Genomic DNA, 25,579 nt, shown 5'->3' on the forward strand with positions numbered 1-25,579 from the left:
CATTGCAATATATATGGTCAGATTTATTTTATTTTATTTTATTTATTTATTTAGATTCTATTTTATAAAAGCTGTCAATTTTACTACATCCTTCTCCAAGCTCGAGATATAATTCACTGCTGAATATGGCTCAAGAGTAGATCAGTGCTGATTTGTATGAGTGGGGATGTTTCTATCCATTTCATCCCATTTTCATTTAAATGTGCTGCCATTCAGGTTCAATATATTTTACTCCTCTGATATTAAAAAATTAAGTAAAACTGGTAAGAAGGTTAGAGGCATTTGTCTTGTACCATTTTTAATGTTGAAACCATTTTCCCATCCTCGACTTGAAAAATGTAGCTGAGGAAGCAGACTTAGGCTCTACTTCTAGCCTTGAAGACCATGCTGCGGGGGATGCTCAAGGTATGTACATTATTGTTGCTCTGCAGAACTTAAAATGCTAAGCTCTGGACTGCTGGGTTGAGATGGAAGTTACAATCAGATAGAAATAATACTTGGTGTGTTGCGTCCTTTTTTATAGCCCACAAATATTAGCAATCCTACTTTTATTTTTATGGTTGAATCCCCTATTTTCATTTTTGCTGGGTTCTGCAATTGCTGTTACCATGAAGGAAAGCATATTGGAATCCTTATACTTCCACCATCTTTTGTTCTGCTCTGTTTTATTAAGGAAATTAATGGAACTTAGTACAGTACAGACAATGCTGTAATACCCCTTATTAAATCAGTGATTGGTCTTGTTTGGGAATTACCATAAACCATGGTTTTTCATTAGAGAAATGAGCCACAGCAAGTCTTGGGCATGGTTAGGAAGAGTTTAATTTTTTTTCTGTCCATTTGAACTGACTGCAGTTAAGCAATATGTTCAAATTAAGACAAATTGTGGTTTGTTAATTCTCTTCAGTTGAAACCAGCATACTTCAAACAATAGTCTGTGATGCTGGCTTCTTTCAACTAATTAAAGTTAAGATAAAATACAGTTAAGGTTTTGGATGCAGTGTTTGACTGTGGTTAATTGAAATCAAAAGTCAAAGCTCCCTATCTCCTTACAGCCACACAGGAGGGGAAGGGAGAGTCATTAGCTTGAGGCCAATGCATAGAACAAATAATGGTTAAACCATTGTTTATTGTGGAGGTCATTCACCATCACTACTGTTTTAGAATTTTAGCAACATGCCTCAAAAAAGATAGTGGAGAACTAGTAAAAAGTACAGGAAAGGGAGGTGGAAGGTGGTGACTGAGTGTGCTGGAACACTGCCATCGTGGCCCTAAAGCTGTGAACTTTTTTTTTTTTAGCATGCCTTTTATAACCCAAAATAAGAGAAATACATTTAGTACTATAGTGATGAAGGCCATGAGTGAATAAGATTACAGAATAATGATAAATGTTATGAAAATGAAAGTTTTCAGCTAATTAACCTACAGATCTAATTTTTGAATTACTTCAGCAAACTGGTTGAAGTAACTCTTGAAAATGGGAAGAAATATGTGTATGTCGTAGCACTGTTTTGATAATAGAGGTGTATTTTTTCTACATCCAGTATCAGCCTCTATAATTTTGCAATATTTGATGGATTTTGTAAGTTAAATGCTTGTGTTTGTGTTTCATTATCGTAACAGACATTTGAGAAGTACAATATTGTCATCTCAAACAGGATAGGAGTTCTGAGGACTACTTTTAGACTAACCAAAGTAGAGTTGACTATAGCAAATGGTGCTGTGGTATTCAGTTTTGCTCTTTTAGTGATATTCTCTCAAATATTTATAATTAATTTAGTAGTGTTTCAAAAATGGCTTTGTATTGATATAAACATGCTAACTTCTTACTGTGCTTAATGCCCTTCTTGTATACCTTAATAGAACTGCATACTTCAGTATTGCTAGGGAGAGTGGAACCAAGAATTTAGGAACACATTGCAAATGGGTTAAGAATGAAATCATTCAAAATCCAAAATAGCTTGTTTATCTGAGCACCTATGAAATAAACCAAGGCATATTATAGCTACCCTCACATTTCCTATAATTTACTCCCTTTGTGGGAGATCATTGATAGCCCAGAGGGTTTTTTTTTGGGGGGGGGGAGAGGAGAATCTCTGCATCACTAGGCAATGAAATTGAATCTGCACAGACAGATAAAGCCCAATGAGCAGATTGTGTGGAACCCTTTTATGTACCCACTATGCTAAAGATGCTGGATGGATACATGGAGTTCCACAGAGCTGAAAGAAGCCAGGAGAAGGCTGTCTTCAGAATTCATAATCAGTTGCAGGATCTTATTGAGAAAGTGGTTATTGGCGTGCCCACAACATCAGTACCTTAAAAAAGTTGGTGCAGGATTGGGACCAGCCAGCCTAAAAATGATGGAAGGGATGGGACTTTTGAGAGATTCTCTGCTGATTTCGATAAGCAAGCCGGTGGGAATTGCTCACACGGCATATTTTCCAACAGCTGATGGCTCACTCTACTTCAGAGGTGATTTGAAAGAAGTTGCCTTTGGACAGATAAAGGTTGAAGACAGAGACACTGATGAAACAACTCAGCAGGATAGTCTGGATGAGAGAAGGCCATTCGTATCAGAAGATGAAAGGTGTGCCATGGCTGCAGAATTGGACCCCTCTGAGCATATTTACCAAGTTGAGGTTGAAGCTAATGTCCCGAAGGAGAGCAAAACTTTGGAATGTGTACTAGAAGTAGGCAAGCTTTCAGGGGAGAGCATCTCCCTGGAAGGGGAGACACTGGAAACTGTGCAGGCCTCAGAACTGCAAAAGGCTTCTGGAAAAAAAGTTGCCTATTGTTCACCAGAGAAACAAAGCAGTCGATTGCCACTTCTGAAAGGTGTGTGCATGTGTGTGTGTTGCTCAGTTGTCCTGCTTAAAGAAAGCAAGGCTGCTAAAACCACAAATGATTTTGCACATCTCTCCCTGAATCCTGCTGCTTCGGCAGTTTCCCTGATAAGATGACAGGAAACAAAAATGTTTGTGTGGCACTGCTCTACATCCATGGCTGTCTGCTTCATTTGGTCTTGGGGTGTGAGTACAATCCATTAATACAATGGCTGCATGCTTATCCTGCATGGATGCTGCTGCTGCTTCTCACCAATCACCACCGCAATTTATATTTTATGGAATTTTAGCTCTTTTCACTTCATCTGAGATCCTCCACTGGCAGGTCTTATAACCAATTAGATAAGACAATGATGGCCAAACTTGGCCCTCCAGCTGTTTTGGGACTACAGTGCCCATCATCCCTAACCACTGGTCCTGTTAGCTAGGGATGGTAGGAGTTGTAGTCCAAAAACAGCTGGAGACCCAAGTTTGGCCAACACTGAGACAAGATATAGGTAAAGCAAGAATTGAGGTAACTGATCTTGGCCTTGATCAGAAACTTGTTATATAAACTGTCTCATCATTCTTTCAAGTCTCTGATTCTCATCGTGCATTCCCATTCTAGCTTATCTAATAGCTGTCAGAGATCACTGTGGTGTGTATTAAACAAATAATGTTTCACTTATGCTGGCCTTGGCTTAAATCTGTTTAATGCTAATGTGAAACATACATTGGCTATAATTTTCTCTCCCTTTCAATTCTGTATTCTGTCCATCCATTAACTACATTTACACATGGCACAAATGCTGCACAGTGCACATGTAAATGCACAATCAAGCCTCATGTGTAAAAGCTTCCAAAGGGTGTAAGATTTTGGGGTTTGTTTTGCTCACCTGCATCCAGGATAAATAATGTAGAGTAGGGGTAGCCAATGTGGTGTCCTCAAGATGTTGTGGACTACAACTCTCAGCATCCCTGACTATTGGTCACACTGGCTGAGACTAATGGGCATTGTTATCCACAACAGCTGAGGGTGATCATGTTGGCTACCCTTTGTATAGGGTGTCAGCTAAAGGTGATAGATGGTGTGACCTATAGGCAGGATAAAATGCTTAACAATGGTCCTTCCATAATAAAGGTGGGCTGCTTCCTTTACAAATACATTTGCATTAACTTCAAAAGAATATTCAATTTGCTGTATGAAATTTTGCATGATTTCAGGCTATTCCTATTTTTTGTGGAACTGTGTGAATAGAAAATACATGTATGTATCTTCTTTAAGAACACCCCTTTCTACATTTTCTCTTCATAGTTTCATATGTGGAGGGTTTTTTCTGGCGGGGGGGGGGGGAACCAAAGAGTTTCCTAAATAACAGATATTGACATCACAGTTGGGACCTTTTGGAACTTCTGCAATAAGGAGGCATGAGTCTTCCTCCTCTGCTTGAAAGACTAAATATTTTTGCATCTTGCACAGTAGGCAAGCAGGTGAAACAATTAGCACTGGTGTTTCTCTCCCCCCCCCCAGCTTTTCAGAATTTGTAGTAGAGTAAATTGGAATGTTGAAATCCCTTCATGAAGGGTAACCTGATCTTCATGGGTTGGGGAAACCTAGCCAGATGGGCGGAGTATAAATAATAAATTATTACTATATTATTATATGGGTTCCAGTGAACACTGCTAGTCATAAATGGATCATGGGGGTTGTTAATGCACCATCTCTTTGGAAGAAAGATCCTATTGTCAGTTGAGCATGGCCATTGTCTAATATTCTATAGAGTGGTGCATGCTGTTGAATCCTGCCAGAACTGCCCAAATTGTGCAAAGAGCTCTTGGGTGGACTTTGTAAATCAGCTCAAAGCACTCGTATGGGAGAAAAGCCTGTGCTATATCCACTAACAGTTTGCTGGACTGTCTTTTAGTTTCTCTGAAGGAATCTTAGCTCAAAGAACTTAACTCTGAGCTTCTTTGGCATTGAAACTTCTAGCTGTGGTAGAAGAGATGGCCTTTCTGTCAGCTGCAAAGAGAGCATTAGAACTGAAAGGGGAGAAAACCAGTAGAACCAAAGCTCAAGAAGAGACCCAAGGCCCAGAACAATCCAAATGATACTTATATATTCTGTCCAAACCTGAGCAGTTGATGAATGTTTGAAAATGCTTTGCATAGGCTGATCAGATGACAATGCTCATAGCTCCAGAAGTTTCAGTTTGTAGTAAAGAGAAAGGTGCTGGCTACAAGTAACTGTAGAATCTTCTAGAATGAAGAATCTTGTCACTGCTAAGCCGTTGAAAAGGAAGCCTCTGGAAAAGAAAAAGATATGTAGGTATAAGGTAAGGTAAAGGATCCCTGGATGGTTAAGTCCAGTCGAATTCGACTATGGTGTGCGGTGCTCATCTCTGCTTTCAGGCCGAGGCATCCGGCGGTTGTCTGGGTCATGTGGCCAGCATGGCTAAACTGCTTCTGGCGCAACGGAACACCATGATGGAAACCAGAGCACACAGAAACGCCGTTTACCTTCCTGCCTCAGCAGTACCTATTTATTTACGCGTGCTGGTATGCTTTTGAGCTGCTAGATTAGCAGGAGCTGGGACAAAGCAATGGGAGCTCACTCCATCTGGACTAAGCATTGGTGATTCTAACGTCAAGTTATTCTATGACAAGCTGCTCTTTGAAGGAAACTCAGTGACTCATGGCCTTATGGAATTCTTCTGCATCAAGCTTATCACTTCAGCTTGGGGTAGCTGAGAAGTGGGCCCTCATACTCACCCTGCAATTTATTGTGTTCTGGCAGCAATGGACAATTGTCTACAAAATTCTATCAAGAACCAGGATGGATGGGTAGCATGATTACAGGCTGTACCTATAATCTTTCGTTATAAGGCTTTGTTCAGAAAAGTGTCATGCAGATGTCCATGCAAATATGGGAAATGTAATCATCAGTGAGCATATTTATTTATTTATTTGCTTTATATTGCCCAAGGCAATCCTGAGTGACATAGATACACAACAAAAGATATCAACTTTCTCGTAACAGAACAAAAACAATGTGTGCACTTCAGCAGCAGAGCATAATACCAGTCTTTATGTGTCCATGATATACTAGTCAAGGATTATAATCTTTGCAAACACACACACACACACACACCAGTTTCCTGTAGGGCAGGGGTGAACAGAATGTTGGTTGCAATCAATCCATCTTTCTCAGGCTGATTTGCAGGCAAACATTTCAGCCTCTCTTCTCCTTTAGCCAATTCTGTTGGCTGAATGTGGGTGTAGCAGCCCCATTTTCGATACAGTATATGTATTCAGATTTTGCTATTTAAAAAACAAAAAAAGTTTGCGTGTGAAGCTACTTCCTGCCAGCAGCCCCTTTGTTGCCCTGCTTCTGCAACTTTTTTCCTCAGTGAATAATATGAAGTTGACAATTATCACATTGGACCAGATTTGTGCTGCTCAGCTTTATTTGGTGGCCCTAGATTATTGTATGAATAAGCCGAAAATGCAGCTTCTCATATAGGAGTTGTTCCGGTCCCATGATAATTTTGGTAGCCCTTTTTTTAAACCTCTTTCATAGCCAATTACTAATCCACAAGAGAGTCTCTCCTCTTATTCCATGACCACTACCTTTAATCAGGAGTCTTTGGTGAGTTACTTTATCAAAGTCTTTTTGAAATTCTAAGTACACAGTGTCCTCACACTACATCTTATGGACAAGTTAGATTAAAAAAGAAGAAGATTCCTTGGCCACAAGGGAATGAGCTTGTTCCCTGAGGGTCAGGAGCTCACTGCACTGAGTAAACACCCATGACTTCTATTTAGGCAGCCATTAGTTGTTTATGTGGCATTCTGCACAGTGTTCTAAATAGACCCCACACCCCTGCTGGCTTCCTGCCTGCATGCTTTGTGTTGTTTAAATTTTAAATCAAAGAAGAGGTGGAGCATAGTGAGCCTTGACCCGCTTGCTCTGTTTTTAACTTGCGCAAATGCCTAAATTGCATGTTACCTTGACACTTTGTCACTGGGACTAAGAATCTTCACCAGATGGGCTCCTTTTGTGCTTCTAAAGCAGATTCTTTCTCTCTAGGTTGCCTGAAGCTTATTGTCCTGTCTAGCTTCCCCCAACTTCTGCAGCAGCCAATTAGATCAGGAAGTCATTGTTGGAAAAACACAAGGAGGCAGGCACCTGCAAGGGGTCGGGAGGGGGTGCAGGCAGCCGGGTACACTAGCCCCAGGCATTGCTGGGCTAAGGCGACTGACGGGCCCCACCAGGGACTGGCTGTTTTTTTGTTTGAGCTTATAACTTTGGTATCTGAAGAAGTGTGCATGCACACGGAAGCTCATACCAAGAACAAACTCAGTTGGTCTCTAAGGTGCTACTGGAAAGAATTTTCTATTTTGTTTCACTTATAACTTTATTCTAACAAGACTCCTGCCCCAGGCCTCAGACAAGTTCTGCATGGGCCTGCAAGGAGGTAAGACTCCTTGGGTTGCAATAAATTCCAATGACTAAAAATCTGAAAGGTAAATTCATGTCAGTTTAGCACCCTGGGTAGTGACATTGAGGGATATGTGATGTGGGCAGTTGAAACCCTTCCGGGAATGAAAGTGCTTTAAATCTGAATGATTTTAACTGATTTTGAAACTGAACAAAAAAAAAAAACCTGAGCTTTCAACTTGCCGTAAGGTCAACCCTTACCCCTTAGTTTACATGCTATGCTTAATAAGCTTAAACCAGGCCTTTACTGAGCTTGAATTGGGTTTTTTTAAAATACCCTAATGTTTAAAGTTTTAACTTACACTCTAATTTTGAACGCTAAATAGAACTATTTTAAACTGGTTTTAACTGAACTAAAAGCTGAAACTTTAGCTTTTAACTTGGACTGAACTTAACCCTTTCACTAAATTTACATGTTGCCCTTTATGGCCTAAAACTGAATCCTACACTTAGAGTGAGCTGAAAGCAAGGCTTACACTTTTTGTTTTAAGCTGATTTTTCCACTAGCTACGTTGTATTGTTTGGAACTAATTAGTAGCTTCTTTATCCCCTATCAAAATGATAAACATTGATTTAGCATTTTGTATGAACTGATCTAAAGCAGGCAAAGCAACATTCTGTTAGAGAGGAGCATGAATACTTTTGACACAGAATCATACTTTTTGTCCCAAGTAAGTGTTTTGTTAAACTTGGGTGTTCCATTATAAGGAGTGTGGAAACTACTTGAACCAACTAAATGGTTCAGCTTTAACTGGTTTACTGCTTTTTTCAGATAGTTTAATGCAGACAGGCAGAGGTTATTGGACTACTTGTATTTAGAAGTCTATGGGGTTATTAAAAGTGATCTGTTACTTCAGTGGTTAAAGGCCACAGTGCTATTGCCAGTTCCTGACATCACACTGCAAACAGAGCTTCACACAAAACACTTCGAAGAGCTTCCAGAAGTGGCACCAATCAGTTGGGAACTCTTATTCTTTTTTCATTCCCAATACAGCTGGCAATATTTATTTATTTTATTTTGCTTTCCCAGATGGTGTGAGGCACAACATGCTTGCTTGTTGCATTAAAGCTTAGCCTGAAAGAGTGAGAGCAAATTTATAAATCAGAAATATAGTTCTGTAAGGAATGGAGCTTTCCTACTACTGTTTATGCAAGGGCAGAGGAGAGTTGCATGCTACAGTTACAATCTCCAGAAGCTATTTTAGAACTGCCACCCTTCCACACAGCAAAATGTAACAGTATTTCTCCTTTCTCATCAGCTCGAATGGACAACAAAGATAAAAATGAGACTGGGACTGAAGAGCCTAAACTAAAGGTAAGCTGACAAGCATATATGAACATGGATACAATTCATCATCTCTGCATTCTTGGTTCTTCCTTAAAACATTTTTCTTTATCTTTGATGGAATAAATATTTTGCTTTCTGCAAGAAACCTTTAAATGCAGTTCGTTGTCTCTTCCCCCCCCCCACCACTTTTTTTTTTTGCAAGGCTCAGTGTGCATTCTAAGTTAGAATCCCTTTAAAATCAGTATTTTAAGCTCGAGAAGCCACTTTCTTCCCTGTAACTAAACTAGATGTGAACAGGAAGTTGCTGCTGTAAAACTTGACATCTCCTTTTGCATAGAGTTTCATTCAAGCCTGAGTATCTCTGAGAAGCATTTCTGTGTGGTAATCAGGGTTAAGCTTGTTTGTGGAACTTCTGCTTCAGGGACAGCCTCTCTTCCTCCCTGTGGTGCTGGCTTTGGAGAATCCTACCCACTAGTTTAAACACATTTTAATGTGAGCTTGATTTTATTGTGTATTTCTATGTGTAGCTTTTAAAGTGTAACCTACTTAGGGCTAATGGTGAGAGGGATCTATCTAAATGAATGAATGAATGATATAGTGAATGAAATCCTCTTTTTGTTGTACAAAATCAGCAGCTGTCAAACTTTGCCCTATAACTCAAGCTTTGAAAATAATTGTTTGCCTCATTAATCAGAAACTCAAAAAGAAAATACTGAATTGCCTAAAGAGCAAATAAGGCAAGCCACAAAATGGATCAGAGCACCCACAGGAAGCTTGAAAATAAGGATTCCTTTGACAGGCCCACAGACTTATCTGGAAAAGGCATGTGACGGGAAGGACTACAGTTTTATTCTGCCGGTTTTTTTAAGGCTTGTTCTCTCAAGCCTGTGTTTTTGGGTTAAGTTTTGGAACTTAACTTCTCTCTCCCCTTCCTAGCTGTCAAACAGATTGTGTGGAAAATGTCTGCTGGTGGCCATGTAGCTAGCAATACATCCACAGAGTCTGGCTTGTTTGTTGATCATGGTAGTTCAGAAACCCTTCTTCTTCATTCAGTAGTAACAATGAAGTGGCTTACTGGTGAAGAGGCTGAAGCAAACTTCTTTATTTAATGGAAACCTGTTCAGACACTAATCAGCTATTCCCATGGGAGTAAAACAACAAATGGCGAAACCTGTGGTTTTTCTAGGTTATGTTGCAAGCTCAAAGGGATTGATGGAGCCAGTAGTGGCTGGCAGATTGGCTCAGGTTGCATTGGTGTCCCCGCTTTCAAACAGTGTGTTGCTGCTGCTTACTGGGAGGGGGAGAGGGCAAGGCAACTGAGAGCTCAGCAGGTACTGGTGTGGCAGCAGAGCCAGCTGAACACTCCTCCAACACCAAGTTCTCATTGCCTTCCTACTCCCCCTCTCAATAAGTAGCAACATCATGTCATGTTTGGAAGGCAAGAGAGCAAGGCCGCCAGATCTGTGCTGCCCTGCCAGCCACTCCTGGATATAGCTGTCACCATCTCTCCCAGAATTCTTCTTTGTGATAATGTCATGGTGGAAACCAATGCCACAGAACTGATAAATGTGGGAGCATATTTACTTTCAGATGTTCCTTTGACGATGTACTCTTCAAAAACCTGTGATTTTGGTAACCTATCCTTCTAAGGGTGAGATAGATGATGTGATGCTTTGAAATCCTCCTTAATGCCAGCGCAGTGCAGTAGATAGAGAGCCAGTTTCAGTTAGGTTTTGACTTTCTTTTAACATGCTTAAGGCCATTGGTCATTCTGACTTTACTTTAACCACCACACTTTTTCAGTTTATTTTGATTTTTTTTAAACTTTTTTATCATGCTGATCTTTGGTTTTATTTTATTTTGTTCACATGTTTTTAAGACATCCACACCTTCCTCTGTCAAAATCTTGGAAGGTAGAACCTCCATTATTCCCAAACGAAACTCCTCTGTTAGTTCTATCCCTTTGAAAAAACCCTCCAACCCTGCTGAGTCCTCAGTACCAACCTCCATCCCTAAATGCATCTCTTCTATCGCATCCCGACCAACCAGTACAGGAACAAAAGAGAAAAGGGGCAAGGTAAGAAATGGTGTAAAAAGAAGTTGGTGGAGTGATGGCTGGGGTAAATCTATTTCTTTACCATTTGCTTAGATTCCTTGCATTAGGTTGGGTATGCATTTACAGCAAATTGCATGCAAGTGGTTGTTGTTGTGGTTTGTAATTTGTTTCCTAATGATCAAGATATGAATATACTTTACTTGGTTATGGCTAGCTACTACTACCCCAATCTATTGCCTTTTTCTCCCGTTTTAAGAGATTGTGCTAGGATTGACCCATGATTATAGCTAAGTTGAAGAATACTTCTTTCTAATAGTTGAACAAGCAGCCTCACATTGCACTTAATATTGTGTTTAATTTGCACATAAATGAAGTCAAATAAATCACCACTTGATACATTAATGTGCTCAGATGGAGTGTTATTTATTTAGTCTACAACCTCCCCACATCTGCAGATCTCTGGGTAGGTAATAATAAAACTGCAATTTAGAGAAGAAATGAAAAGTGCAAATATAAATTCCTTTTAGCCAACTTTGTTTATTCTGCTTAAATCTTTCTTAGTTTTTTATATTCATGTTTTTCCCCCCTGGACATTGCCAGCGTATTACTGAGCTTTAGTTAATGGATATGTAAGACATTTGATGTTGCTTGTTGCTCAGGTTTTCCAGATAGCATAGTATTTGCATGTTATCACACCTGCTCCTGCAAGCTGTGGTGATGTAACAGTGAAAGATTTATTCAACAGTCACACATGTTTTCATGTGGATATCACATTTTTTTATGCTGCAGAAAGGACTCGTGAAATAAGTGCATTCAATTAATGTGGGTGAAAGAGGGATTATGTAATACTGTTATTACAGTGGATATCTATTCTAAAACCTGCATGTTTAGGAGCTAAGTAGGGACAAGACATCATGAACTTTGCATTTGGACAAGCCATTAGTTTTAATTTAAATAAGTTGTTCATTATTTATGTTCTGAAATAAAATGAGAAAATGGTAGAATTGAATAGAATAGCATTTTGTATGCCAAGCCTCATAAAAATACATATAATAAGCACATGGTGAAGTCTTGAAACTTGTATTGGCATTGTGAGTCCATTTCTCAGGCCTAGGTTGAAAATGTGTAAATAAAGAGGAAATCCCTTAATCCACAGCAATTTACTCTGCTTTTTTAGTCTATGAGCAGTCAATAAATACTTTCTCAATTTCTGTCACCAGGGTCCAGATATGAAAACAAAGATAGCCACTCCACGTCCTGGTATGGGGCAGAATCAGAAGAGTCCAGCCAATGCTTCTCGGATCCCTGCCAAAACTCCCACCATCCCCAAGACACCACCCAGTCTTGGTAAGAGAAGAGGGTTTTTTGTGTTGATCATGTTTCACATAGTAGTTTGGTTTTTTTGCTTTCTGGAAATTGCTCCAAACTGTGGTTTACTTGAGCTTCCTCACATTCAAATACTAAGGTGTCAGGTTTTTGCTTTTATTTGTAGTGTATCAAGAGAAAGTACAAGTCCTTCCTCAGTATATTTTTCTTGGCAGTAGATGTGACCAAGAACTGTGCCTGTGCAGGCAAACCTTTTAAAAGAACCCGAAAAGCCTCTGAAGAAAGTGGCATGAAGTTGATGTGAAATTTCATTTAACAAAGGCCTCAAGGCTGGAATTTTAATAAAAGTAACATGAGAAGTAGCCTTTTCTCAAAATCATAAGATGAGCTTTTATAAAGGGCAGGGAGCACCAGGCAACCTGTCCATTTCTGCCTCTGACTGCCACCATAATCCTACTTAAGAGCCAAGTCTCACTCAGCACTGGACGATTGGACAGCAGGTGGCTGCCATCTTGTATCACCCTCAGTGCAATGCTTGCCATGATGACAATGGGACCTAAGATGGTGGTTTCTTGCTACCAGCTTGTCTTCTTTTTAAAGAATCACCAAGTTACAGGGAATCAGTCAAGTTACAGGGAACCAGGCAGAGGGCCTTCTGGGTAGTGGCACCTGCCCTGTGGAACGCCCTCCCACCAGATGTCAAAGAGAAAAACAACTACCAGACTTCAGAAGACATCTGAAGGCAGCCCTGTTTAGGGAAGCTTTTAATGTTTGACGGACTATTGTATTTTAATATTTTGTTGGAAGTCACCCAGAGTGGCTGGGGAAACCCAGCCAGATGGGCGGGGTATAAATAATGAATTATATTATTATTTATTATAAAGAATTGCCTCATTGCAACAAGATGCTGATAGTGGCACCAGCTGGAAAGCCTTGAGCCTATGTCTTGGTCTGGTGCTGCTTCTACCACCCCCAGATACATGTGTTCTCCCATAGTCACACAATGAGTGGTTTACCCAGTCTTGGAGGTAGGGTTAAATAGGGCTTAAGCTCCTGCTCCTGTGCTTCCCCCCCCCCCCACTTAGTGCACTTTCCCTGTTTCCATTTTATTTTCTAATAATCGTTGGAATCTCTGTAGTTTGCCCTTCCTTTCCCCCCTAGCTACCAAGAGGCAAGATTACCATTGTTTTTCACGGAGGGGTTGTTTTTGTTCTTTCAGCTGCCAAAAAGGAGCAAAGAAGGCCCCCTAACACAGCAGCAAAATCTGAGAGAGGTAAAAAAAAGTTTACTATTTCCTCTTCATTCCTAACAAATCCTGACCGCTGGCATTGACCATAAATTCTGTAAAACCTTGATATTTAAATTACCATTCTTTTGGGTAGGTAAAAGATTGTTTTATTCATATTTTAAAATATCTTTCCATCTTTCCATTGGAAAGAAAGTTGCAACAGTACAAAATGCAACATAGCATATTATTATTTTTAAACATTTTTATATCACTCTTCATTAAAATTCTAGGGTGGTCTGCAATAAATGCCGATATAATAAAACGGCATATTAAAATACAATAAAAACGGCAACAACTGCAGTAGCTGAACAGTTTTCAGTGGCAAAGACCTGGATGAACAGGTGTATTTTCAGAAGGTGCTAAAAACTCACCAAAATTGGTTCCTTCCTTATTTCAGTGGGGAGATGATTCAATAAGCTAGGTGCTCTAACAGTAAACGTCCTCCCCCTGCTTTCTGCCATGTGGATTTATCCAGGTTGTGGCCCAGCCAGCAGAGTCTCGTCTTGGCATTTCAACAACTGGGCAGGTCTGTACTGATTAAGGTGTTTCTTTCGGTACCCAGATCCCAAGTTGTTTAGGTCTTTAAAAAGTCAGCAACAAAACTTTAAATGTGGCCAGTACAAAATTGGCAGCCATTGCTGCTCTACTTCCCTGGTAGATCTAAATTCCTTTGTGCATATTGAACAGTGTGGAAGGTTCTTTTGAATCAACAGCTAAACAATGACTTAACATGTTGTACTTTCATTTCAAATTGCAGGTGAACCGGTAAAGTCTGGAGATAGGAGTGGCTACAGCAGCCCTGGCTCTCCAGGAACTCCTGGCAGTCGCTCCCGCACACCCTCCCTGCCAACTCCACCAAACAGGGAGCCCAAGAAGGTGGCAGTGGTTCGCACCCCGCCAAAATCCCCTTCTTCAGTCAAGAGCCGCTTGCAGACAGCCCCTGTCCCCATGCCAGACCTGAAGAATATAAAGTCCAAGATTGGTTCCACTGAAAATTTGAAGCATCAGCCAGGGGGTGGAAAGGTAAATCCAGTGCACCTTGTCTTTATGTGTGGGCAAATGAAATACAAGTTTGGAGTTAGATGGGAAGTTACCTACCTTCCGTTGGTCCCCTTCTCAACTTATATTACATTCTGACCCTTGCAGCGGAAGCCATCTCTTCAATGTGTGAGTCCCCTGAATCTTTACACACAGATGTCTCTGTGTAGCCCACAACTTTGTATAAAGATCTTTTGAATGGGCCACAAACCCACCAGTAGCATTTCAAGAAAACTGAAACAGCATCTCAAACTTCCTCCTGAAACTAGCCAACCAGGAAAGGAGGCAGGATGGAGAGAAGCTCCTGTGGCCAGACACTCTGAAAATGCCCTGGCTGCCACTTTGAGACTTCCATGGGTAGTGCTGTATTTTCGGTTGCTTCAAACTAAATTTCTGCTGCTGGGAATAAAAGGCCTATGGCAGAGCCTACTGTGTTATCTTCTCCCTCTGTCTTCTGTCCCAGATATCTTGCACTTCCCTGGAGGGCCTTTTCTATAGTTTGAGAACCACTGTACTACAAAGTAGTGAATGGGCTCAATCTTCTCCATGCCATGTTACATTACTTTTCTGGTTCCAACCTCACCAGTGTGGTGTAGTGGTTAAGAGCGGTAGACTCGTAATCTGGGGAACCGGGTTCGTGTCTCCGCTCCTCCACATGCAGCTGCTGGGTGACCTTGGGCTAGTCACACTTCTTTGAAGTCTCTCAGCCTCACTCACCTCACAGAGTGTTTGTTGTGGGGGAAGAAGGGAAAGGAGAATGTTAGCCGCTTTGAGACTCCTTTGGGTAGTGAAAAGCGGGATATCAAATCCAAACTCCAAACTCAAACCCTGTCTCTGTTCAAAAAGTAGTTGTTTCATCTTTCAGATCACCCTGTGCTCAAAGTGCATTTGTACAAACTAAGGGTTAGAAAGCACATGGAATCTGAGCAGATAGAGTAAATGGAGTATGTATGGAACACTCTTACCAAGAGTAGAGCTGGGGTGACACGTATTTAAAAGCCATGTCATAGAATCACTGACTCACAGTGGTGAGGAAAAGTGCTATGTGCATGGTTAGATAGAGCTGTGCTGTACCCAACCAACATGTGAAAGGAGAATAGAAATGGTATACACATGTCACTTGGCAAATCCTTAAGCTAGGTTTATCTATGTAGATAACTTTCACTGCTAAAACACCTGCTGTGTTTGGAAGAGGCTTGTGCAGAGGGCTGAGAGATAATCTTCCTTCAGCACAGGGGTGAAGAACCTTTTTTAGCTTGGGGATCACATTCCTTTCTGGGCCCACATATCAGTGATAGTCAGGATCAGAGGCAAAGGTGAGCAGCACAATGCATTTAAATGTTACCTTTGTGCAGGAGACTAGTTTTTATACACATTATCCTCCATCTAGGTAAGAAAGAGGCATTATCAATGGCCTTTGTGCCATGCATGCCTTCCATCAGCTTTGGCGGGTGGCTCAGCTACGCCCTTATCTGGACAAGGATAGCCTAACTTCTGATAACTTCTAGGGTTCCTGCAATGTGTTATATGTGGGATTGCCTTTGGAAGCTGCAGCTGATTCAGCCAGATTTCTGATTGGAGGAAGATGAACTTAGCTCATTACACCAATTCTGACATGATTTCATTGGCCACCAATAAATTTCCCTGCTCAATTCAAAGTGCTAATCTTGGCTGCTTCACTCCTCTCTCCAAGCACTGGGAAGAAAGAGACGGCAATCCTTGCCTTAGGAACACACAGCATTAGGCCTGTACCTGGAGATTTCTGAGATTGAACTGGGGACCTTGTGCATGCAAAGCAGATCATCTGTCACTGAGCTGTGGCCCTTCTCCTACATGAAGGGATGTTGGGAGCTAATGTGGAGAAGATAGTTATATTATTCTCCCTTCCTCTAAAGGACAAATATCTTCAGCAAAACTGTAAGGCTTCTTTATCAGTAGCCAGACTCACTACCGGTAGTTCCATTCTCTTGCATAGAGAGTTTACAGAGAGGAAGGAAGGAAGTAAAGTGACATGGAATTAGGCCACAGAAAGGCACAGAATCTGAAGCCATGTCTTCAGTTTGCTGCAGTACTGTGTTGCTGATAAGTAATTTCTATCTAGTTGTGGGCTCCTAGTGCTACTACAATATACAGTGGTGCCCCGCTAGACGAATGCCTCACTAGACAAAAAACTCGCTAGACGAAAGGCATTCACTAGCGGAAGGCTGCCCCGCAAGACGAAAAAGTCTATGGGGCTGCCTCGCAAGACGATTTTTTTTTTTGCACGAAAACCTCCGCGCTCCATTGCCGCTTCGTTAGACGAAAAATTCGCTCTACGAAGACACTCATAGAACGAATTATTTTCGTCTAGCGGGGCACCACTGTATAGTCATTCTATGAAGGGTCGGTCTAAACTAAAGGGTTGGATTATTAACGAGGCTGCTGGAGCCCAGGGTAATTTAGGGATCTATGGTTTGCCCCATTCCCTGCACTGATGCAACAATTGCCAGACCTAAATATTCTGTCTCTGCAAAACAATATGAGTAGTCTGTAGCTAAGGGACGTTCTTAGTTTACTGGTCATAGCTTGCTTGTCTTTATGACCTGCCTTGAAATTGTTAATTAATGTATGACTGTTAGTGGTTGGTGGTTTTATTTGGCTTTATCTTAATGTTGTTGTAACCTACCCTGGGGCTTTATGTTGAAGGGTGAATAAGAAATACAGTAAGTAGATAAGAGTGGTAACCATTATTGCAAATATAAACACCACCCACAAATTACTCAGATTACTTGACTGGGTGCTCAGCATCAGGTTTTTAGAGTATGCTTTTTTCACTTCCTTTTTACAGAGGAGCAACATAATGTCATCAAATCTTGTAACTCTTGTGTTTCCAGTCTTTTCTCAGACTATGGAAAATCCAGCAAGTGTAAATCACCTTAGCTTTATTTTTGTCATATTATTTTTTTAAGGTATGGTTTTGATGTTTGCAATGTTGTATTAGGCAGGCAGGCTTGTCTGTCTGCATCTGTACTTTGGTACACTTCATTATTACCTTTTTGATAGGTGTCATTGATGGGTGGGGATTTATTATTTTTAATTAGCACTATTTCTCCTTTATTTATTTTTTTTAAAAAAGATTAGTATAATAGTGCTTCAACTTAAAATGGGTTTTAATGCAACTTTAAAAAAATGTTTTAAAAAACATGCATGTTGTTTGAATATTTGTATTGAGTGCCATTTTATCACTACTGGTCACTCCCCCCCATGCTGACTTTAAAATATTTTTGTTCTAGTTTTAAGCATTATTTTTTTACAGTAATTATGTAATAGTGTTGAAATTTTAAAAGCACTGAAGCACAGTTTTAAAAAATGGTATTAGAATTTATTTAAAATGGCTTGTTGTGTTAAATATTTGCTTCTCCAGCCTATGCCATGCCCAGTAGTGTAGACAGGACATAATGGGAGATAAACACACAGAAAGTGCTATATTCCCTGATGTGTGGAAACTCCGTTGCAGTTCTGAATGAGGCTTTCAGGGAGAGAGAGAGAGAGAGAGAGAGAGAGAGAGAGAGAGAGAGAGAGAGAGCAACAGTTGGGTCAGGGTGCTTTCAGATTGACAGCCCTTTTTAAAGTCTGGTGAAAGTTTGACGTGCTTCCAAATATAATGGTTATTCTGTGGTGCTAGCAACGACTAGGAGGTGAATATGATTATCCTAGCAGCATGTACCATGTCAATGAACATAGCAGAACAGAGAGCCATTAACTGCATTTATTATATGCTACCCTTAACAGTAATTTTCCCTGGCTCTCCAACCAATAAGCCAACACAGTTGCTTTTGTTTTACTTTATATTGTTCATTTAAACACTTGGTTGCAGTCCTGTGCTGGGACAAATATCTCTGTATTAGAAACGGGGCAGCCTATGTCATGAGTTGGTTTTGTTTTTTTCGTTCTTTTAAACACTGTACTAATTTCAGGCCTGACTGTAGGACGTTCGCCACTGCGTAAGCTGAAATTTGAAGCTTCATCTTCAAAGCAAGGAACTGGCATTTGTCCCAAGGGGAAAGTCCCTTGCTTCTTTCTTTATCTTAGATGACTGCTACAAAATGCAAAATATTTCTCTACTCGAAAGGATAATTGTGGATGGCAGCGGTTGTCACTCATATTCTTTTTCTGGCTATCAAAGGTACAGGTGGTTAATAAGAAGCTGAACTTTAGCCATGTCCAATCCAGGTGTGGATCAAAGGATAATATCAAACATACCCCAGGAGGAGGCAGTGTGAGTACCTTCACACCATTCAATGCACTATAATAATCAAACTTATTATAAGTGGCATGACTTGTGCATTAACCCTGAAACACCAATGCTGTCTGCACAATCAGACAGCTATTGATGATGTGTAGTGAATTAACCTGTTACCAGTGAAAATATGGCTTGATTAAAGCTCCAGCAGAGTTTGCTGTATGGGGATGTGCACTGAGCTAATTGGGTATTGAATTGGAGGCAATATTATTTAAGTGGCTGCCTTCTCAATACATAGTGTTCAAATTACCCCAGAAATTACACTTTCTGACTCAGATAGTTGATGGAAAATGAAGGTGCAGAGTGTATTGCAAATGGAAAGCTGATTATAATCAGCATTTAAAAAAAAATCCAAATTCTCAATCAAGGAAGCACATGTTCCTTGTTCCCCCCAAAATAAAATATGCAAATTAGATAAAATAATGAATCATTTACCTTAGGCTTACTTTGCATAATTTATTTTGCTTCCATGATACGATTTCAGGGGAATTTTTATTTTTAGTGAGGATTTGGGAGCAGAGGGAAAGGCAGAAAAGGAAAGTGTTTAGTGTTCTGTATCTAGTAGAATTGAGGGGGTAAGGGAGAACTGGTATTTATAGGATACAGGAGGGCCTTACAACAAAAAGTTGCAGGATATTATTACCTAATAGGAATTCTCTTGTTCAGATATCCAGCCATGATGCTTTCCTCCAAAACAGTATAAGCTGTTAGGGCTCAAGCAAGCCAATTCACTCTTCCCCTACACTTTGTGATTTTTTGTTTTTCCAACTGCTTTGCAATGTTCAATAGGTTCTGATGACTACTAAACATACTAGTGCTCACTGTGCCGATTGGGTGGGTGGGGGTGCTATCCCTCTTGGTTAGAAAAACAGTTTTCTTTTGTACTTCTATGAACTTCAGGATTCTTTTAAGCAGGCTGGTACCTCCTTGTTGTTTCTCAGTGGCCCTCTTCTTCTGGCTCCATTTCTAAGTTTGATATTAGAAGGAGGGAAAATGGAGAGTAAGCACATGACACACAAGCTCTGTCTGCTGATCACTGGCACACCAGCCCAGCCCAACTCTGTACATATTCCTCTGCAACCAAGAAAAAAAAGTGCCCTTTTAAAGGCTGAGTTTTGAAGGTGCTGGAATTTGAGCTTCCAGGTCAAACATTTAGGAGCATGTAATACAGTCATGTGTTTGACACAAACAAATCAAAGAATACGTCATGCAGTCATTGAGTTGAGACCCTGAGAGTCATCTAGTCCAACCCCCGGCAATGCAAGAATTTCAGCTAAAGCATCCATGACAGATGGCCATCCAACCTCTGCTTTAAAACCTCCAAGGAAGGTCCATCACCTTCCCAGGGAGTCTATTCCACTGTTGAACAGCCCTAACCATAATAAAGTTCTTCCTGGTGTCTAGTTAGAATCTCCTTTCTTGTAACTTGAAGCCATTGGTTCAGGTCCTACCCTCCGAAGCAGTAGAAAAGAAGCTTGCTCCATCTTCCATGTGATAGCCCTTTAGATATTTGAAGATGGCTATCATCTCTCCTCTCAGTCTCCTCTTTTCCAGGCTAAGATCTCTAAATCCTTTTCATATGTACTATGAAGCCAGGTGTCTCCCATTTTATATATGTGCAGCTGTTTCTTCCTGCCTAAGTGTAGAGCCTTACATTTGTCCCTATTTAAGTTAATTTTGTTAGTCTGGGCCCAGTTCTCCAATCTGTTAAGGTCATCTTGAATCCCAATTGTCTTCTGTAGCATTAGCTACCCATCACAGTTTTGTGTCATCTGCAAATCAGATGAGCATCCTCTCAATTAATGTCACCCAGTATGTTTTTCAAAGCAATAAGGAATATGTACAAGGCTTATAGCCTGTATTCAGAACTAGTTCCACATACTTACACAAGTGTACATAACATGAACAAATTAGTTCGGTGTGTTGGTTTGCCTTGTTTAAACAATTTGACTCTTGACTTGGTGTTGGTATGACTGTATCCTACCACATCCCTTATGTTGATGTTTCCATGTTGTTTTGTCAGCCAAGATAATTGTGGGACATATCAGACAGCAGGGTTTATTTTATGCACTAGTCTGCAGTGGATAAATTTCATCTTGAGCTTGCTTTTATAAACAAATTTATATTTTAAAAAGAAAACCTGAAATGCTTTCGAGGGCTATAGCTCCATTCAAGATTAGTAAGGAACACATTATGTGCTCCACTTAGGCCAGCTTACTGTTGTACTGTTTAATGTACCTATCTATAGGTGCCCTATAAGTTAGAAAGGCTTTTTATTGAAGTTGGCCATCTCCAGATAAGTTTGCACATCAGAATTGTTTATACAGTTTGCGAATATTGCAAAGAGTAGCTGGGGAAGAAAAGGAGTGCACAGATGAGCTTAGATGGGCACTTGTACTTGGAGACTGGATTTCCACATTACATAAGGAACTTGCAAAAGTATATTATGCTTTTAAAGTTGGCATTCCCAACTTTTCCTGCCATTTCTTTTATAAATTATGCTTAGAGGAAGCCATGATGTATTTTCATTGTGGATTTAAAAAATCCTTTTTGCCTTTTTCAAATTTGGAGGAAGATATTTCAGTAACTAGCATTTGGAAGAGGAAAGAAAATTGCAACAGCACTGCTATTTTTATAGTCAATTCTAGCTTAGTCGTGTTCATTAATTTCAGTGGATCTACTCTGAGTAAAGCTTAGTTGAATAACACCCCTAGTGTTCAGGCACAGGAACTAGTGCTTAGTGCTTTTATTCTAAGCCATCTGTTCAGTGCTCTTTGGGCTTTTGCTGTGCTGTGTGACGCTGATGAGAGCTGTAGTCCGAGGCTACCACACCCTACACAGTAAAGTGTATTTATTATTTTACTTATCTTAATTTTTGTAAACCTCATTGTAGTTTAAAATTAATGTATATAAACTCACCTAGTGATGGAGGTTGTGAGCTTAGGCTAAATTTGCAATATCCCAAAGCAAAACCCAAAAGTGTTCTTAAGTAGGGGAAAGTTTTCTTCAGTGTCAATCTGAAAAAAGACACCTGACATATGAGATAGTAAACACCACAATAGTACTGCAATAAACCATCCTGAAGGTTGGTGTTGAAGGCAATGGAATGGCATTCTTGTTCTATTTTTAGAGCCAGAGAGCAAAGACTTCTTTGTTTACAAAACATGAACAAATTGGATCACCCCAGGAAAAGCCCAGGCTGCTCCCCTTTTATTGAAAATGCTTCTTTGGGGTTTAGGCAATAAGTCCATGTGATTTATTTAGCGCAATTCAGACATTTCAAAGACACTTGGATCTTGAAGAGTTTTAGAGCTGATTCACAGTGATTAATAGGTTTATAGGTATCATTCCTTCCCTGTGCTATGATGCTGGATTTGGATTCTGTGCAAAACAATTACTGTATTTCTATCTAGTACACATGAAGTCTAACCTATTGACCTTGGCAGGCAAGATGGAAATGTGCTCTCAGATGAAGACAGTTTGCCTAGCAAAATACAGAGTTGAGCTGACTTCTATACCAAATATAAGCAGATTTTTACTGATCTATGCTTAAGATGTGCTGAACTAGGTAGACAGGTTGCACGTTTTGTGACAAGATTGAGTTGAAGAGCCTCCTGAGGTGCATATGCAAGAAAGGTCTACTATAGAACAAAGGCAGAGGAAACAGGTGCCTATTTGTGTGGTCTCTCCTGATACTTTCTCCTATCTTATTTACCCACCCTGTACCTTATATATGTGTTCATTCTAGCACTAAGCTACACAACACCAAATCCATGATTTCCCACTGGGTCCTTTTCATCCTGTGGTCAACAATGCATACCAAAATGTCTCTCCTTCTGTCACAGCTTTCACCAAATGCAAACAGATTAAAAAGTATGATAAGAGAAATATGTTTAGCGAGGAATCTTTGAGATGTTCAGGATAGTTTAGAAACATCTTTAAAAAGATTGGTGGGATCCCAGATCTCAGGATGGTTGGAAGACCTATTAGGGCAGCCTGCTCCAGGAGACTGATGGGTCCTAAATGATTTTTCGATGGCTCTTGCAAAGAGTTTCCTTTCACCCAAACTGGGCAATCCTGCTGAAGGCCTCATGAGGCTAGGGGCTTGATTCACCCCAAATGCCCTTCATCTCTTTGGGGAGCTGAGCTAGCCCCTTTGTTTGTGAAGTTGGAAGGAATGAACCAATGGGGTGGCTCTTAAAGTTGTAGTGATAGTAGACTTACATTTACTCTGATCAGCAGATTAGATACTGTACTATAGACTATTAGTGTGCATAGTACTTTCTACTCTGTGGCCGCACTATCCCATCACTATTTTGCCATCACTATTTTCCGGCACTTTCTCGCAGTCAAAGGGCTGTTGAATCTTGATTCTTCTACAGATAGGAGGCAGCTTGGTAGCTGGCTGTGACCAATATCCTGGACCCTTCGTGGGCAGAAATGTTTTTACCCATTCTGACTTAGATCCTACAGTTAAGGCAGAGTCAACAGAGGAATTTTGGTATCTGCTTGTTTTGAATACTTTCCCATTTGTACAGCCTTTGGATGTGGACATGATTTTTTTTTAAATCTCTTCTTTGTTTTATGTTGGTTTTAATGTATGTGTTATATATTGTTGTAACTTGTTTTGAGTTACTTTTGTAAAAAAAAGAAAAGAAAAAAGCTACTAATAAGATATAGAATTGGAGAACTGAGGCCAAGCCCCTGTATGCTTCATCTTTGGCCCTCTTCACTAACAAGAGGTGGTAGAGGGGAACTTTTGAATTGCATGATGGGAGTGGTAAAAGCCTCCTGCAGGTAGGTGTGATCCCAGAAAACTTAAAAAGGGGTGTTGGCTGGGAGGAAGAAAGCACCTCTGTAAACCTTACCTTAATCCCCAGTTTACTGGAGATTTTCCAGTTGATCTCCAATGTTCTTTTTTGAACAAGATGGCTTCTCAGTTGCAGGATGTTCTGGATGTAGGTGAGAATCCAGAAACGATTCTAACGGTTCCGAGTAGTCTTTCCAAGCACAACATGGAAAGGGCCACTGAGAATTGAGACCTCTAAGATACTGCTTTGGATGACTGGGAGCAGAACGAAAATGCCGTGAGCAGCTGTAAGTTCAAGTTCAGGGGCCTGGAAGAGGTACCACCATCAGATAAAACAATGCTTGTTGTCTGAGAGGCTTACCCTGCAACCTGTTCAGCCATTGTAGGTTGCAGTTCTAAATGCTGAACTTTCCTTTGCCTGGTGGCTGAGAGGATGACAGACACTTTGACACCCAGTCTGATTTTCAGCAAACTGCACAGGGATGGACTAGGAAGATACTGCCCCACCTACAGCCCAAAAGAAACCCTGAATACCATTTGCCTCTAGTCAGGTTGTATTCCTTTCCACAATATCATTAATGCTTGTATCCCAATAACCACTAATTCAATTTTATCTGTACCTTTTGTGCATGTTGTACACTTGCTAGCTTGTGTATGCCATTCAAAGGTTCAGAAATGCTTTGTTTAAATACCTTAGTATTCCTCTCCCTGTACTGCATATATCACTAAGTGAAATGGTTCAATGTGTCACAATTGTGCTGTGATTGTAATTATGTTTTAATAGAACATTCAAAGCAAGGAATATTACACATCCAAATTCTGTGGTGGTATTCATCATATCCAAATGAAGCTCTGAAAATTCAGTGCATATTTTTGAGGGCTGGGTAGACATCAGCGAATTTGATGAAATTTCATCAGAGGTTTCACTCTTGCTGTGAATGCATGGTTTAAGAAAATATTTCTGGAAAAAATGAATCTTTTCCACAGTATGGTTTCAGTCTCCATGTTGTTTCAGATACCTTTGTTCTGTTGCAACATTTTGAAAAGACCCTTTTAGGGGGGTGGAAATCAACCCTTTCAATGCACATTGACTATTTCTGTTGTTTCAGTTTTTGTGGACATAAACCTTAAGTTTTACATCAGAAAAAGGTATTTAATTCTGTTTCTGTTTTTTTTAATATTTTCTCTGTAGCATATCTTACTTGATTATACCTCTGTCTGCTCACCCCCTTTCTCCCTCTCTCACTTAAGCGTTTTCCGTTCCCATTACTTTCCCACCTCCTTCCTCTGGAGGTGTGATAAAGAGTTTGTGCATGCTGTGGAAATGCAATAAGGATAATGTTGACTATAGCCACATGTGGTGATCTTGCCAGACATTTTAAATCTTTTTAGATAAAAATGCTTGCAAGTATAAAAGAAATGTCTTTTTCATTACCTTTTGAACAACTGATTATATTATTAAATTCTTAAAATATTTGAACAAAAAAGGTTAAATATAAATATATAGAACAGATTTATTATGAATAACTACAGCAATTGGAATCTCATCTAACTTAAAATAAAAATGAATTCCTAAAGTTGAGAATGTGGAATATAGGTATGCTTAAAATAATAACTATGTTAGAAACAAGGGAAGAGAGGGGTATATTTTTTTTCTAAAACTTTTGGAAACTCAGGTTACAAACATATGTCATCCAATCTACTTTTCCTGTTATATGATGATCTTTGTTACTTTTCTTTGAATTTCATAAAATCAGTCAAAGAAAAAGTATGCATGCCTTTGGCAGGAGATTTTGCTACAACGCGTGCTTTGACTTCACAGTTTCTGGTGGAAAACTCTCCTTCTGCCTGTGCTTGAATGATTAATCTTTTAGACAGCTTTTCAAACTGCATTTCTTCTCCAGTTGGGTTCCAGTGTGTCGTCTGTCTCACTTTCTCTGCATATCTTGGGGAGACATTCTTTTTCAAGTTGAAATAAATTCCAGCCCCAAACACTCTGTGCACTTCTTTAATTTTGTCCTCACAGGTACAAATTGTTTACAAGCCAGTGGATCTCAGCCACATAACGTCCAAATGTGGTTCCTTGGACAACATTCATCATAAACCAGGTGATGGTGACTATATATGTTTTTTAAAAACAACAGTTTCTTACTGGACTTCTAAAGGGG

The 25,579-nt window shown here is 40.0% G+C and overlaps 2 protein-coding genes across 22 annotated transcripts in view; both read left to right on the top strand.

Moving 5' to 3' along the window:
* The window catches only part of MAPT (microtubule associated protein tau), a 76,452-nt gene that overhangs the window by 43,840 nt on the left and 7,033 nt on the right, over positions 1-25,579 (top strand). For 11 of the 21 annotated variants that reach the window (XM_033169866.1, XM_033169867.1, XM_033169876.1 and 8 more), the window contains 8 exons: positions 343-405; positions 8,583-8,638; positions 10,491-10,688; positions 11,888-12,014; positions 13,213-13,266; positions 14,039-14,304; positions 18,485-18,577; positions 25,438-25,519. In XM_033169866.1, the coding sequence (XP_033025757.1) occupies positions 343-405; positions 8,583-8,638; positions 10,491-10,688; positions 11,888-12,014; positions 13,213-13,266; positions 14,039-14,304; positions 18,485-18,577; positions 25,438-25,519 (939 nt within the window). Of the gene's footprint in view, positions 1-342; positions 406-8,582; positions 8,639-10,490; positions 10,689-11,887; positions 12,015-13,212; positions 13,267-14,038; positions 14,305-18,484; positions 18,578-24,520; positions 24,561-25,437; positions 25,520-25,579 lie in introns of those variants that run through there. The other 10 variants (XM_033169858.1, XM_033169865.1, XM_033169871.1 and 7 more) reach the window with 7 other exon arrangements.
* LOC117058606 lies at positions 2,086-3,246 on the top strand. Its single transcript, XM_033169880.1, has one exon. It carries the CDS (start codon positions 2,199-2,201, stop codon positions 2,961-2,963), a length of 765 nt encoding a protein of 254 aa, XP_033025771.1. The 5' UTR covers positions 2,086-2,198; the 3' UTR covers positions 2,964-3,246.

Source organism: Lacerta agilis, chromosome 14 (assembly GCF_009819535.1).
Source record: "Lacerta agilis isolate rLacAgi1 chromosome 14, rLacAgi1.pri, whole genome shotgun sequence".
NCBI lineage: Eukaryota > Metazoa > Chordata > Lepidosauria > Squamata > Lacertidae > Lacerta > Lacerta agilis.